General features: G+C 41.9%; 1 protein-coding gene across 2 annotated transcripts; it reads right to left on the bottom strand.

Annotated features, from left to right (window-relative positions):
* Positions 1-1,606: 1,606 nt before the first annotated feature.
* On the bottom strand, positions 1,607-11,141 carry myl1 (myosin, light chain 1, alkali; skeletal, fast). 2 transcript variants are annotated; one of them, XM_061226767.1, is made up of 6 exons: positions 10,895-11,141; positions 6,654-6,681; positions 3,916-4,059; positions 3,311-3,484; positions 2,481-2,558; positions 1,607-2,157 (listed from the first exon to the last, which is right to left on the bottom strand). In XM_061226767.1, exons 1-6 carry the CDS (start codon positions 11,018-11,020, stop codon positions 2,129-2,131), a joined length of 579 nt encoding a protein of 192 aa, XP_061082751.1. In that variant the 5' UTR covers positions 11,021-11,141; the 3' UTR covers positions 1,607-2,128. The 2 variants fall into 2 exon arrangements, with proteins under 2 accessions (XP_061082751.1, XP_061082752.1); XM_061226768.1 differs by lacking the exons at positions 6,654-6,681; positions 10,895-11,141 and adding exons at positions 6,974-7,004; positions 7,593-7,722.
* Positions 11,142-14,221: the final 3,080 nt, after the last annotated feature.

The following is a 14,221-nucleotide window of genomic DNA, read 5'->3' as shown; positions in this document are numbered from 1 at the left end:
CATTCAAGCATACCAGCCCTTTCAGATAAGATTAGCCACCCCAATTTAGAGTGTGACTAAAACAGGGCTGCCCAACTTTGAGATGCAGGGATCATTTATAAAATATCTTCAATTTTGTACTTTATCGCATACTCATGAACTTGCAGTTCTTATTTTTTATTACATATTAAAAAACAGCTCTTTTTGGTTAAATGGTTTGCCACCAAATCCAGTCTCCCCCAGAGGTCAAAGCAAAAGTTTCTGGTCTACAAATGTCCCTGTTTGGGGACCCCAATATGATTTTTACATTACAGATCATTATTTTGTCTTGTCTTCAATGTGAGAAATATATCTATAGTATATCCAGTATATATACAGTAGAGTCATATTATGAAAAATATCTAAATGTGTATTGAAATAAAGATGGATTCTTGTTTTTTTAAGTGAGATGTTTCATTATTTGACATATACACAGTACATGCAGAGTGCTTTTGTTCACTAGGATACGGTCCACCTCAATCCTGCGAGTCCAATCTAATCCTACAAAGGGCCGTGTTGGTGAAGACCATGATTAGTTCATTAGTTGATGCAGGTGTTGTAGTGCTGAACTAAAACTAAAATCTGTGTCTCTGTTCATGATGAGATTTGACGCCCCGGCTTTGTACTGTTCACACCTTACAGCAGGGGTCCCAGTCCTAAAGTCCTACTGGTTTTTGTGATTTCCTTTCAATCAGCAGCCAATCAATGACTTAAATGAAGTACTTGAGTGCAGGAACACATAAAAACCAGCAGACACAGCACCCCTCCAGGAATTAAGTGTGAGAGCCCTGCTTACAGTCTTGACCAGTCACTCAGTCTGGTCTGAAAGCCAGTGAATTCACTAATGTATGAAGTACCAGGATGCTCCAGGTCAGTAAAAAAAACGATATTAGGATATTTCATGATAACAGCAGCTTCTGTATCTCTAAGCTGGAAATGGGCAGTAGCTACCTCTGATAAAATATCAAAACCATCAAAATGACTAAATGTTGTGTGTGGAGGCAAAAAGATGTCCATTTAGGGGGAGACAATTTTCCTACATTGAAATTTTGTGTTTTCTCAAAATCTTGCCGACTAACATGGCTCTAAATGCAACCTGACTGTGATTACGCTGATGGCAGGATCGTGTGCTTTATTCATGCCGCACCATTTCGCTGATTAAGGCAATTAGCTAAACTGTTAAGTACTTGTTAATTGACTACCTGATAATAGAGGATCAGCCAAACAGTAAACAGTAAACCAATGTCCTTGATCAGTCCTGAGGAATGCCAGGAGCGTATGCCTCATTGCCTGACGGACGTGTCCTACACATCCGATCCTATTGTTCAACAGTGTCCTCTGGCCTCAGTCTAAAGCCTAGTTCAGGCCAAAGATTTGCAACGTGACAAAACAGTTTTAGAATGTTGCAGAGAGTAGTCACAGCAGCGTACATCTGATGCTGGAACATTCTAATCACATATTTGTGATCGTAGATCTTAGCAGGTTAATAATTAATGTAATTTGATTTGCCGCTCTTTCCAACCCTTCTTTTTTTCATTCATGATTATTCACAAATCACCCAAGAAAGACAAGAACCAAGGGGCAAGGGTACTTTTTCGAAAAAGTTTATTTTGCGAAATGACAGGGCAAAAATAAATTAAGACTCAGAGGCTGAGGGGGAGGGGGGGTGGTAGGGTGCGTAAGCATGTCCACAGTCTTTGATGAGTGCCTTGAGCGTGGAGGACCGATGGAGTCGATCAGGGTGAGGGGGCGCGGGACGAGGAGGTGACCCCCACTTGGTGAGTGATCATCATCTTCCCTTTACACCCACACCCTGTGAAGAGGCACTCCCCCTGCCCTCTGTTAGCGGGGCCGGGCGGGTGGAGACAGGCGTAGGGTACGCTGTGGAAAGGTGGCTTTTTTTTGGGGGGGGGGGGGGGGGGTTGCAGGGGGGTTGCAGGGGGGTAGGGAAGGAGTCGCGCGAAAAGGAAAAAAAAAAAAAAGAACGGTATAGAAACAACATCCCGGGTCCGTGTTTCCTCAGGTGGTCTCGGAAACAGCGAAAGGACGTCCTGACACCATGGGGTCTGCAGATACACTTCAGCTTCCACACCACTCCAGGAATGGCCTCTTACACAGACATGATGTGTTTGACAAAGGCTGGAGGGGGCGAGAGAGGGAGGAGAAGGAGTGAGGATTCAGATTTGAATCAGAAAAACAACAATTCAGCTCAGGACTCTTCAGGGGTATCAGTCAAATGCTGTACTCCCATGAGGAACATGCTACCTTGCTAACTGCTAACCGTCATGCCAGTTACTTAACGCCATATGGTAACTATATCAAGTTTCCATAATATGGTTGCAACAGTGATCTTGATCAGCCTGTAATTTCATAATGTCTAGAAAAGCTTCAGGCTCTTGATCAGCCTGCAATTTCATATTGTCTGGAGTAGGTTGGACCTTCGGTCCCAAAGTGAGACTGACCCTCGTAGTTGACACAGCCGTTCTCGTCCTCCTGCCCCTGCATGAGTGCGTCAATCTCAGCCTCCTTCATCTTCTCTCCTGTTAGCATATGGAAAGGGAAGCGTGTCAGAAAAATTAGGAGGGGCACCAGTTTACCCAAGACTGGCGATAGAGGGCGATAGAGTCGTCAGTTAGCACAGTGCCTCTCGTCAGTGTTCTACATGAATTGCCACTAATGGGCACATACAATTGACAGCAGTATTCCAACACTGTCATGAGCTTCCCTCAGTGCATAAACATGGCATTCTTTGTATTTAGGAAAAGGTCATAGGTCATAGGAAATAGGTATACACAAAGTCTACACATTAGTGTACAGTACAGTAGTGGAGTAGGCTTAAAAATAAAGCCTAAAATTGATGAACTGATAATGCATGATTTAAAATGTGTGCTTAAATGTTATCACATTTAGTTGCTTGTCTGTAGAAAGAGATATACGAATATGTTTCTCCATCAACAGAGTTTGTTGGGATGGTCAGGTATCCTTACATGTTTTTCCACCACTGTCTACATACTCTGTCTGAGCATAAATGTAGTGGATTGATTTTGTTCCAGTAATTTGAGATTTGATTTGAAATTTGATTTTGAATTTGATTTTGAATTTGATTTTGAATTTGATTTGAATTTGATTTGAATTTGATTTGAATTTGATTTGAATTTGATTTGAAATTTAAGAATGTCATTTGTTTTGTAAATCACTAGTGCAAGGGCCACTTACAAGTGCCATTACAGATGAAAAGCACTGTGTTGTACATAAATGGGGGTGGGTGCTGGCTCTTTCCAGACCCCCTTACCCAGTGTCTGCAGGACAATGCGCAGCTCAGCACCCATCACTGTGCCGTTGCCCTCCTTGTCGAAGACGCGAAGACCCTCAACGTAGTCATCGAAGGTTCCCTTCTGGGGATCGTTCACTACTGTCTGCAGCATGGGGAGGAAGCCCTCAAAGTCTATCCTCTTGTTGGCCATTTCTATGAGTGGAGAGAAGAGGGAATCATGAGTTATAATTTACAATACACTCTCTTGGTCTATTCTGATTCATACAGCAGCTCTTATCCGGAGGAAATTACACACCCTACATCTTTACATCTGGCCTTTTTATTTTTACGACTAGGTCATAGATGGCAAAAGGGACACATTAAATGAACACTTGACAGACCTATTAAAAGCAACTGAGCAATTTAGAGTGACGGAGCACAAAATGGCGTCCAACAACTATTACTTTTTTCCTCTGGGGCTCAGCCCTGTGTTGCTAAAATGCCGTGGAACTCTCCTAAGACAGGCCCTCACTCTGTGTAATGTGTTTCCCCTGAGTCTCCTGGAGACCCCCCCGCCCCCTCCGCCCTCCCGTGGGCTCGTCCCAGCCTGCCCCAGCGTGTGAGGGTAACGACGCTGCACTCACCCTCAGCGCTGGGGTTGCCCAGGATCTTGTTGACGGCTTTGTTGGTGGGGTTCTGTCCCAGAGCGCGCATGATGTCAGCCACCTGGTCGAATGAAATCTTGCTGTCACCGACCCTATCGAAGAGACCGAAGGCCTCTTTGTAGTCTGGGGGGAGGGGAAATAGGGGTGGACGAGAATTGGTTATTTTTGTTACTAACAACCGATCATTGATCACCGCACCAAACATACCAAGAGTGAGCCATAACACATAGAATCACTCCATATTGTACATGTAGGACAGTGAAGTTTATCCCGTCTCAAACCCATGCATGGGCATGTCACTATACACCTCCTGTCGTATTGTCGGGGAGTATTAACGCTTACACACACACTCATGTTCACACATGCACACGCATCATAATTGTCTATTCATATGCATTGTTCTGGAGGGCAACAATATACATTATATTAATATTCAACCATCCACATTAAAATGCATTTCTAATAACGGTGACATGAACACTGAATGATATTAGAATGGAAGAGCAGACTGGACATGAGCATTGAATGAACAGCATTATACACAGGACTGTACTGCATGTATTTACACATAACAGTTCTGTTGCTATAGCTTGAAAATTGTTGCTTTTGCATTGCCCTTCTACACCAATCAGGGACAAGGAGGCTGTGACTAGCCAGGTATTGTGTGGCAGCATTGGAATTTACCAACACTTTAAGAGTCAATTTAAGGCCATTTCAGGTCATTTCTGGCCATCCCCGATTGATGCTGTGAGCAATAATCATATGTAATGTTGCTGTAAGCAAATACAAAAATAATATTAAAAGCTGACCTATAGCCACAGAGGAAGCACAGTTGGAAAAATATGTTGGTTATCCTGGACCGAACAGTAATGGTGATGAATAAATCAAGTGCGGTTAGGAGCTTCCTTGGGGGATGGGCTGGAAGTCTGCAGTCGTAGAGCGAATTACAACAGCTGTGTGTGGCGGCCGGCGGGCGAGACGCGGCGGGCGATAACAAGAGGCCGCTATTTCTATTGGCCGCATATTGAACCAAATTGAAAGTGATCCGCTGAAAGATGAATAGCCTGGCACGGTGCCGGAAACGCCACCAGCTGCTCCCCGAGTCACTCTTTAGGGTCTGTGGTCACATTTAAAGTCTTGACAGTGAAACTGATATGCCCCAAGAAAGTAACCCCTTCCATATAAAGCCAGCGCAGTCTCCAGAGTTAAATGGGGAATGCTGACTGCTGGGTAATTAACACCTAGCCCACTGATCGGCCTTCCCCATACACGGTGCCCGTGCATTCTCCTGAGTTGCAAGCCGCCAGCTTGAGGACATTCGAGTTTTACAACTTACTTGTAATCTTAAAAGCAGTTTCCCGGTTCATACATAAAACGATACATATAACGGTCACATTTTGCCCCTGAAAATATATTTTTGGTGCGACTCTTTAAAGAAAAGTATATACATATTATGGCATTTTTCTCACATTATTAGATGACATATTTATGGCCAAAATTCTTTGTCAGAATGTAACCAGTAAAACTAAATTTGTTATAATAAAATGACTATTTTCACTCTCCAGATTCCCTCTCTATCATGGTGCCAAACCAAGTCCACAGTTGCTATCCCCAGCCAGGCTAAAGCCATGTCTGTGTGAGGTTACCACACTGCGAGGAATAGCAGTGTGTGATACACCCGAGGTCAACCGACCAGACAGATTTCACACAACAATGTGAAAAGATCATGGTCAAGGTTTGCCCCTTCCTCTGTTGCCTTAAGTTTCCCTGCCTTAAGCCATGTCAGGGCATTGTGCAACTGTAGACAGGTTTTCCTCTGCTGGGAATAGACCGGTCTGCTTGCACAGCTGACGGAACGTGAGGTCTCCCAAGGGCCCTCCTGCCTCTGAAGGTGTTGATAGGATTTAGGCCCCCCTGGCCCTTAAGAAGGAGGAGACCTTCACAAGCCCATCAGATAAAACTTTTATTTTTTGTACTTAATGTTTTTAACAGCTTTTTGATAGAAAATTGAAAGTTTTCAAGGGTTCACGCACCTGACATAACTTTTAATTTAGCAAAACGCCACTCAACTGACTTAAAAATGTTAAATAATAATTATAATACTCATCATGATAGATTTAAAAGGTTGCTGGCTGTCTCAATTGGAGGTTACATTGTCCAGGGTACAGGAGGGCTCTATCAGTCTAAGAGGATCTGTGTTTCATCGCTATCTAGCGACACCTGCTGGTCCATCAGGTTCCCATAGACTGCATGTTTTTTTTTGTCCTTTGACTCCAGTGTATATAAGCCTAGCTACAGTCTGCTGTGTGTTTCAGATGACAACCACGGTTATTTAAACTCTCATGGGGGTACGCACGTAAACATGGCTACAATTGCAGACAGTTGGGCATTTCATATTGGGGTGGGAATTGGATATGCTCAGCTGGGAAACTTAAGTCTCAATTTTATTATTTTTAATTCAATCTCATTTTAACTTAAACTCAAATTTGGTTAATAGGCCATTTATATTCAGAAATTCGTTCATAACTATGTCCTACGCTCACCACATGCAGTCTTGCTCGTGTCTGTAACGGCTTGTGCAGACAGCCATTTTGAGACCAGTTACTGCAAATAACGACCGACAAGACTTGAACCCAATTCACTTCCCCAGTTCACTTCAGGTTCACATAAGGGCAGACTGCGATGCAACGCTCCCAAAAGAATCTAACGCTACTCACCATCCATCTGGTCTGCGGAGAATTCCACCTGTGTATGGGCAGGGGCAAGAGAAAAAGCAACCGAGAGAACAGCTTAATAAAACCCCTCTGCGTACCAGCATGGGTGCCCACCGACACCCAGAGCCCGCGGGTTGAGGGACACATGCACCCACACACACACTGAGGCCCTGGGGTGGCGGGACACAAGCAGAGAGAGTGGAACCAGGAATGACAGGGTTTGGTGGGAGGGGGAGGGCTGGTTTAATTAAGCTCGCTACCCCTCCCCCCCCTCCATCCCCAATCACTGACACCACCCTCTCCCACGGCCCTCTTCCACTTACCCTCAATCTGATCGGCACTGAAGGTGGAAGCCTACCCATGGTACAACATGAGAAAAAGAAACAAAAAGGTTTCCTGTTAACGAATGCACCAAGAGCAAGGTCCCTCCCTTTTCTCCCGTAGCCACTATACATCGCTCTGTTGTCATAACATGTCTGCCATGAAATGCAATAAAAATATGTACTTATTTGTCAGATTAACTAAAGTAAAGATGATCCCAATCACAAGAAATGTAGAGAAAGTATAACCAGTGATATCATATGTCCAGTACCAAGATACTATATGCAGTAGCAGTCCATGCTATATGAACTTAAACTGCCTTTAAGGGTTATTGCTAACTGGGTCTTTGTGCCACAGTCACTGCATTATAAGTCACTATCACCATCGTAACAACTTCTGGAAAGCCAACTATTCCAGCCAAAGCAAAGAAGGAAGTTCCTTAATCCTTAATTTTTCATTTTTCTACAGACCAGAATGCTTCAAAAAGTTTTATTCACGTAAGAAGGCTGGTTGGTACAAGTCCACACAAAGACCTAAGATCCAAATGGTTTTAAAATGAAAAGTCTTGCCGTTCTGATCCATGCTAAGTGACTGCCTGTTCCAGAATGATTGAGTACGCACCATTTTGTAGAGGAGGAGGAGGAGGAGGACAGCAGACCAAGAAGTGGGCGAAGCAGAAGGCTCTTGAGTGGGACCTACTGCTTGATTAAAGCCTTTTTATTAATCCCAAGCCGTGATGTCAGAGGGCTGGTCAGATGGCACTTGGGCGGTACTATAACTTTCTTAGGTCAGGTGGAAAATTGAGCTATCTATTTGTCCAAGGCACGGGTAGGGCTTTAGATGGGGTGGGGACTATTTTTAGGCACTATCCAGGGACTCATCCAAGACCCCTTGGCTTTGGTCAGCACATTTACATATGCATGTCTCTAACCTAACATATAGATTATACATTAGGTCAAATGAGGTTAGAGGCATATGCTTCTAACCTAACAGACACAGGCATACACACATTTAATATATATATATATATATATTTTTTTTTCTCTGCATTTACTTCATGATAGCACGTTTCCAAACTGATTTCCTGCCGTACGTGATTTAATCACGATTTTTTAAAATAAAAACTCCGATATGTTCGGTAGGAGACTACGCCTGTTGTTTACATTAACCAGACTTGTTGGTTAAAGCAAAACAAGGGATCTTATTTTCAAATGTATTTTTAGTTGCTATGGAAAGCTCATCAAATGTTCATACACATATTCATATAGCGATTTCTTAATATGGTCTCGTCTCATCGGGTCCATATAAATATCGAAGCATAGTCTACTGGTACAAATAGGCCCAGTCACTCGAACCCTGCGTGCCGCCCAGTCGAAGCAGGTTTGTTTCTTTGACTTGACACATGAGTCCGCAAACTTGTCCTTAAACAAGGGTTAAAGAGAGTCATTTCCGTGCTTCTCAGACTAATACTAATATGTTTCTCACAGTAATATGGTGTGATTTCGGCAAGCTAATTTCTGATCCTAATTGTGGAGCGATAAAGATTGAATATGCACAACATAGTTTCACGGGCTTTTAAACTATAACTTACTAGGACAAGTTTATTGGCCATATTCGTGATTTGCGGGCGAATGGAAATGCAGTCCTTTTTTGAGTAATTAATTTATTGTAGCTAATGGAAAGTGTTTAGAAGTTTACAGTCTACATATAGGTTACTTCTGCTTTGTAATCCTTCCGATTTTAGAAACAGATAATGAGCGTTACTGGAAGTTTTCGTTTCTAGTGCGTCATCACACTTGTAGCACCCTCAATCCACGAGTACGACGAGGCTAGTTGGTGTATGAAATGGGCCTATCATATTTGTATGTATTGTTATGAAATAGTATGCTAAGTGTTATAGTCACCGGCGGACACATTTGATTCCAAATGTTATGCGCCTGATGTGCCTGATATGCCCATTTCACTTCATAAAAAACAAATGTATAATATTATTTTTGATGTTATTAATTTAATTGATTGATTTTGGTAAAGTATGTCCTGTACAATAACTGGTTGCCATACACAGTTCTGTTCGTGTGACCCTTTGTCACTCTGATCACCTGCTCTTCAAGAAAATTAAGCAACTGGAATTCGTCCATCACGAACTCCTAAAGACAGCGCATAGTCACATAGGAAAACCAAAAAAAACTTTAAATCTCTGCTGTTGGTGCATTCGTTGAAACCCAGATTCCGCCAACCTTCTGATCAGATGCAAAGGCGAGAGAAGAGGGCCGTTTAAAAGACAATGAATCACTGCAGGCATGAACACATGCACACAAAGCAAGCTGGTTCAACAAGAACGGACAGGCATAACTCAATGTACATTTTAAACAACAACAACAAAAACAATACGATAATGACAATTGACAATATTATTATAGGAATAAGAAAGAAACGTAACAGTAGGCTACATAGCCTACATGACTATCGCCATGCATTAACATCAAATAAAATCAAACAAAGCATGCACTTATTATAGCCTATAAGACGGTAGTTTTCGAAAGGATTGGTTTATCACTATGGTGGATAGTATGCTCATGTTATTTGTGTGTAACATTTTTCATACTGCACGCCATGGTACGTTACAATGTAGGCTACACGTACAGGTGTATAGCACGTCATGCAAATTGTAACCTTGGGGTTTTCCAAGGTTACTGACTACGTAACTACCTGCATGGTCACATAGGCCCTAACATATTTGCCAAAATTGAATTAATTTTGAATTGTTCGGTGTTAACTCAGATCACAGTTGTAATTCTAACTTCTTACTCTGCTAGAGTTTAACACTGAACATTATCCACCTTGTATATTCTGGTGGTTTTGACTTTTAGTTTATTCAGAAAATTGCAAAAATGCGTGAAAAGCTATTGTTCTTTTGAAATTAGTCAAACTCTTAAGACGCTGGTACCCAAGTTGGTCGCTTAGCTAGCATAGCTGTTATTTCGCGGTTGGAAATCCATCCTTAAATATGTTCACATCTCCACATTTGGGTATATGTTGCAGGGCCGGAACACGCCCACTGTAGCCTCCACGTCCCAATCAAGAGATTACATGGGCGTGACGAAAAAGTTTGGTCAGTTAAAGGTGAGAGCGGGATAGCGCTGGTGAGAGACACATACAGTGTCTCGGTGCTCTCCGTGGTACTGATTTACTGAATAAGCTTGCGGTTTTCAAAACTGTCAATGTCAAATTAAATAAATGTATTCTCCTTTTGACAAATCTTCTCAAATGAGAAAATCAATGCATAAATCTTTCTCCAGAACACATAGAACGTTTTAATAAAACCTACTCGTAATATTGACCAAACTGAATAAGATAAAGAACACATTACACAATGATATCTTTTTCAGGTTCATGCGTTTCTGAGGAACCGAGCCATGACATAATTCTAAGGATGCTATTTTTCTCTAGGCTATTTTTACATATCTCTTCATTAAAGTGAGTATATTTCACTGCGCTTAGTGGGTCGTTTACATAATCTAGCTCAATTTATTTCCGAATCCAAGTACAACTCCCAAGCGGACATCTATTGAAGCCAACCATAATGTTCTATTTCAAAGTAATCGCCTGACAGCGAAAACAGAGCAAGCAACCATAAAGTCCTCGTTTATTACTGTAACATGCTAATAAATACAATATTATGTTGTTTACTATTCACACAGAATATGTAGCACTATTCTAAACGAATAGTTTAAAACTTAACGGGGACATTGACGGACAATACAAGTGTCAATGTGCAATGATGTAGGCTACAAAACCGCGTTGAGACGACATTAATTTTCGTAATCCATAAACCGCCAATCTGTCACAGTGGCAACACACGCAAGCAAATGAGCACGACACGGAAAAGTCAGCACACGGAGAACGCGAAAGACAAGCCTTACCTTCACGGCTGATAGGTCCACTGCCGCAGCCTTAGGTGCGGGAGCGGGCTCAGGTGCTGCTGCGGGCGCTGGTGCGGGCTCGGCCTTCTTGGGCTCGGCCTTCTTAACGTCCTTCTTTGGTGCCATTTTAGTTGACTGGTTGAGAGTATTTCACCGCAAGGCAAAACGTCAAAGAAGATTCCTGCTGGAGGATCTCAGAGAGAACGCAAAGGGTGAAACACAGCGCAAACACCTGGAGAAGACTCAACGTGATAAACCCGCGGGTGGGAGTATATATATGTGTGTATTTTACTCACACAACCCCGGGGTTGCCACAGAAGGAAATTGATTGGATACTGTGCTGCGAAGGGCGGTACTTGGTCTATAAATGGAATATAGGCGGCCCCACATACAGAAGCGCGGAAGGTGTCGGAACCGGTTTATTTTGAGCGTAAAGATGAAATCACTTAAATTTGTAAATGGGTCACTGGTTAAAATCGCTACCCGTTTATAGATGATAATTATCGTAGAGGTTACGGATTCAATTTTCCACATGCACGTTTTGCGGACCCTGTTGCGGGGGATGAGGGAGAGGGGGGGGGGGGGGGGGGGGGTATTGGTGTTAGGGGAAGTGCATGGGAATACACTACGCGGTGGGTGGTATTTCCCCAGCGACCAATCTCTCGTCATTTGTTTTTAAAGAGCGTTGTCGATTTGGCAGTCATTTAAAATAAGAATTTGTCGTTTATGGATTGTGCCCATGTGCACTGCTTGTGTACAGGACTCAAGTAAAATGAACTTATTTCAATCAATAATAATATATTCACCCCGACAGCGGTGGTTACAGTACGTGCACAGTTCAGTTCATTCAGCTGTAGCTGTCCACACTTCTACAATCAATGTCAGGTCATCATAATCCCCCAGGCCCACATCGTCTCTGTCTATTGGTACAGGTTAATTACTGTGATTTCCAGAAAGTTATATACAGTACATATACATATACATTTACATACAGTATATACACATACATACAGTCAGTGCCAGAATTATTGACACCCTTCATTAAAATGAACAAAAATGGCCATATATAAAAATTAAGAACACATATAATGAGTCATATTTTGGCCTCATACATATGGGGAAGCCATATAATTTATTTTAATGCAATCGTTCAAACACAAGAAGTTAGTAGTACAATTTTCCCTTTTAAACATAGGTTTCAAAATGATTGGCACTCCTACGATTATTGCGGAATACTTCGAGAGGATAATAACACTGTGCCCACTCAAACCACACAATGAGAGTCCCGGGTCCTTTTCATTCACACACGACCCCGGTCTGCAAGTTTGCTTCCATACCCGTCACGGCAGAAAAGGGTTGTCCCGCTTCAATGTCATTAAAAACACACATTCATGGACAGTTCATGGAGATTCAACATGACGGATGGTGGACATGATCTGGTGTTTATTCAGGCAATCTTACATTTTATACAATTTATTTCCTTTATTCTTTAGTGGACCTATCAGCCGTGAAGGTATAGCTTAATGTACCTTAATGGTATCATGTTACAATCATGTTCAAGCAGAATTTAGGAAATTAGGAATTTGACTAAGAGGGTGTGCCACCTATATATATGGAAGAGAAGAGTCTGTTATCCTCATTGCTGCTATTGTGAGGTGTGATCATTACCAGGTAGCATTAACATAACTTTTGTACTAAGTGCCATTGACACCATACTAGTGTGTCTCTGATGGTAGTAAATGAGGTTCCTTTATTTAAACCAGGTCAATTAACCCATATTACCCTTTCTGTGTCTATCCCATTCAATTAAAAAAAAAAAAAAACATCACTGACACTACTTTGTTTGGTTTTACTTTAAATATTGTTTACGGGTGCCAACAGATGACAGACACAGACACCCACAGAAAAATGTCCAAAAAAGTTTTTATAGAAAATATTTTTATTACAGTGAAATTAAGCTGTTTGAGCAGAGAAGTTGAATCATTGGGTATTGTTTATTTTATACCGTTTTTGAACAGTTCCATGAAGGGGGCCAGGAATGGTAACACTTTACTTGAACCCCTGACCAAGAGGCTGACATAACGCAGTCATACACATGCCATAGCAGCTGTCACAAGATGGCGTAACAGATGATATCAGGTGATGTCGAATGATATAAACCTGTCAGACTTTTATTGGTTCATTACATTACATTACATTAAAGTCATTTAGCAGATGCTCTTATCCAGAGCGACGTACAATAAAATGCAAATGAGAACCAGGGACACTGAAAGTGCTGGAGGGACATATGGTTCCAAGTCCTAGAGTGATCGCATAGATAAAACCTTGAACCCTGGTAGACTAATCAGATAACTTTCTGGGTAGCAATACCATATTTGTAAAATGTCAGTAAATGTCATGACCCCCTAATTACGGAGGTGACTGTGTGTGGGAGTGTGCATGCATACCCAATAAATTTGGTCTGTATGTACACTCACTGATCACTTTTAGGTAGACCTATACACCAGCTTGCTAAATGCATAAAAGCATGCAACCGTGGTCAAGAGGTTCAGATTGTTGGTGCCAGACAGGATGGTTTGAGTATCTCAGAAACTGCTGATCTCCTGGGATTTTCACGCACAACAGTCTCAAGAGTTTGCAAAGAATGTACGAAAAACAAAGAATATCCAGTGAGCAGCAGTTCTGTGGGCCTTGTTAATGAGATGAGAAGGGCCAGACTAGTCGAAAACTGACAGGAAGGTGACAGTAACGGAAATAGCCATGCATTAGAACAGTCATATGCCCGAAGAGCATCACTGAACACACAACATGTCAAACCTTTAATAGGCTACCTGGATAGGCTACAGCAGCAGAAGACTTCATTCTAAAAAATAGGTAGAATAAATACCTAATATACTGTTAACGGAGTGTATGTGTGTCTGTCATGCAATAGGCGACAATAAACAAATGTCACAATCAAAATGTTTAAAAGACTTGGAAGTAATTATATGACATTAGAACCTATAACCTAAAAGTCATGTAAAACAATTCCACAAAGCAAAGCTGCTTTCAAAAATGAAATGAAAACTATAAACTACACTATACTACCTGTTCAATGCTCTTTAACTTCTTTTATAGAGAAGAGGTAGAAACTAAATTGAAATCAATATTTGTCACAACCACCCTTCACAGTTAATACAGCGTCAGTTCCTTTGGGTTCATTGTCCTGCAGTTTTATCAGAGAATCAGCGGGTAGGCCGTACATATTAGAGAGCTTTCCACAGTTCTTCCACAGACTTTGGCTGTCACGGTAATCCCTGACAACCTCAATCAAGTTTTTATCTGAAA

The sequence above is a fragment of the Conger conger genome, chromosome 17 (genome assembly GCF_963514075.1).
Source record: "Conger conger chromosome 17, fConCon1.1, whole genome shotgun sequence".
Lineage (NCBI taxonomy): Eukaryota > Metazoa > Chordata > Actinopteri > Anguilliformes > Congridae > Conger > Conger conger.
Note: the sequence above shows the minus strand (reverse complement) of the source record. Positions and strands in the feature narration are given on the sequence as shown.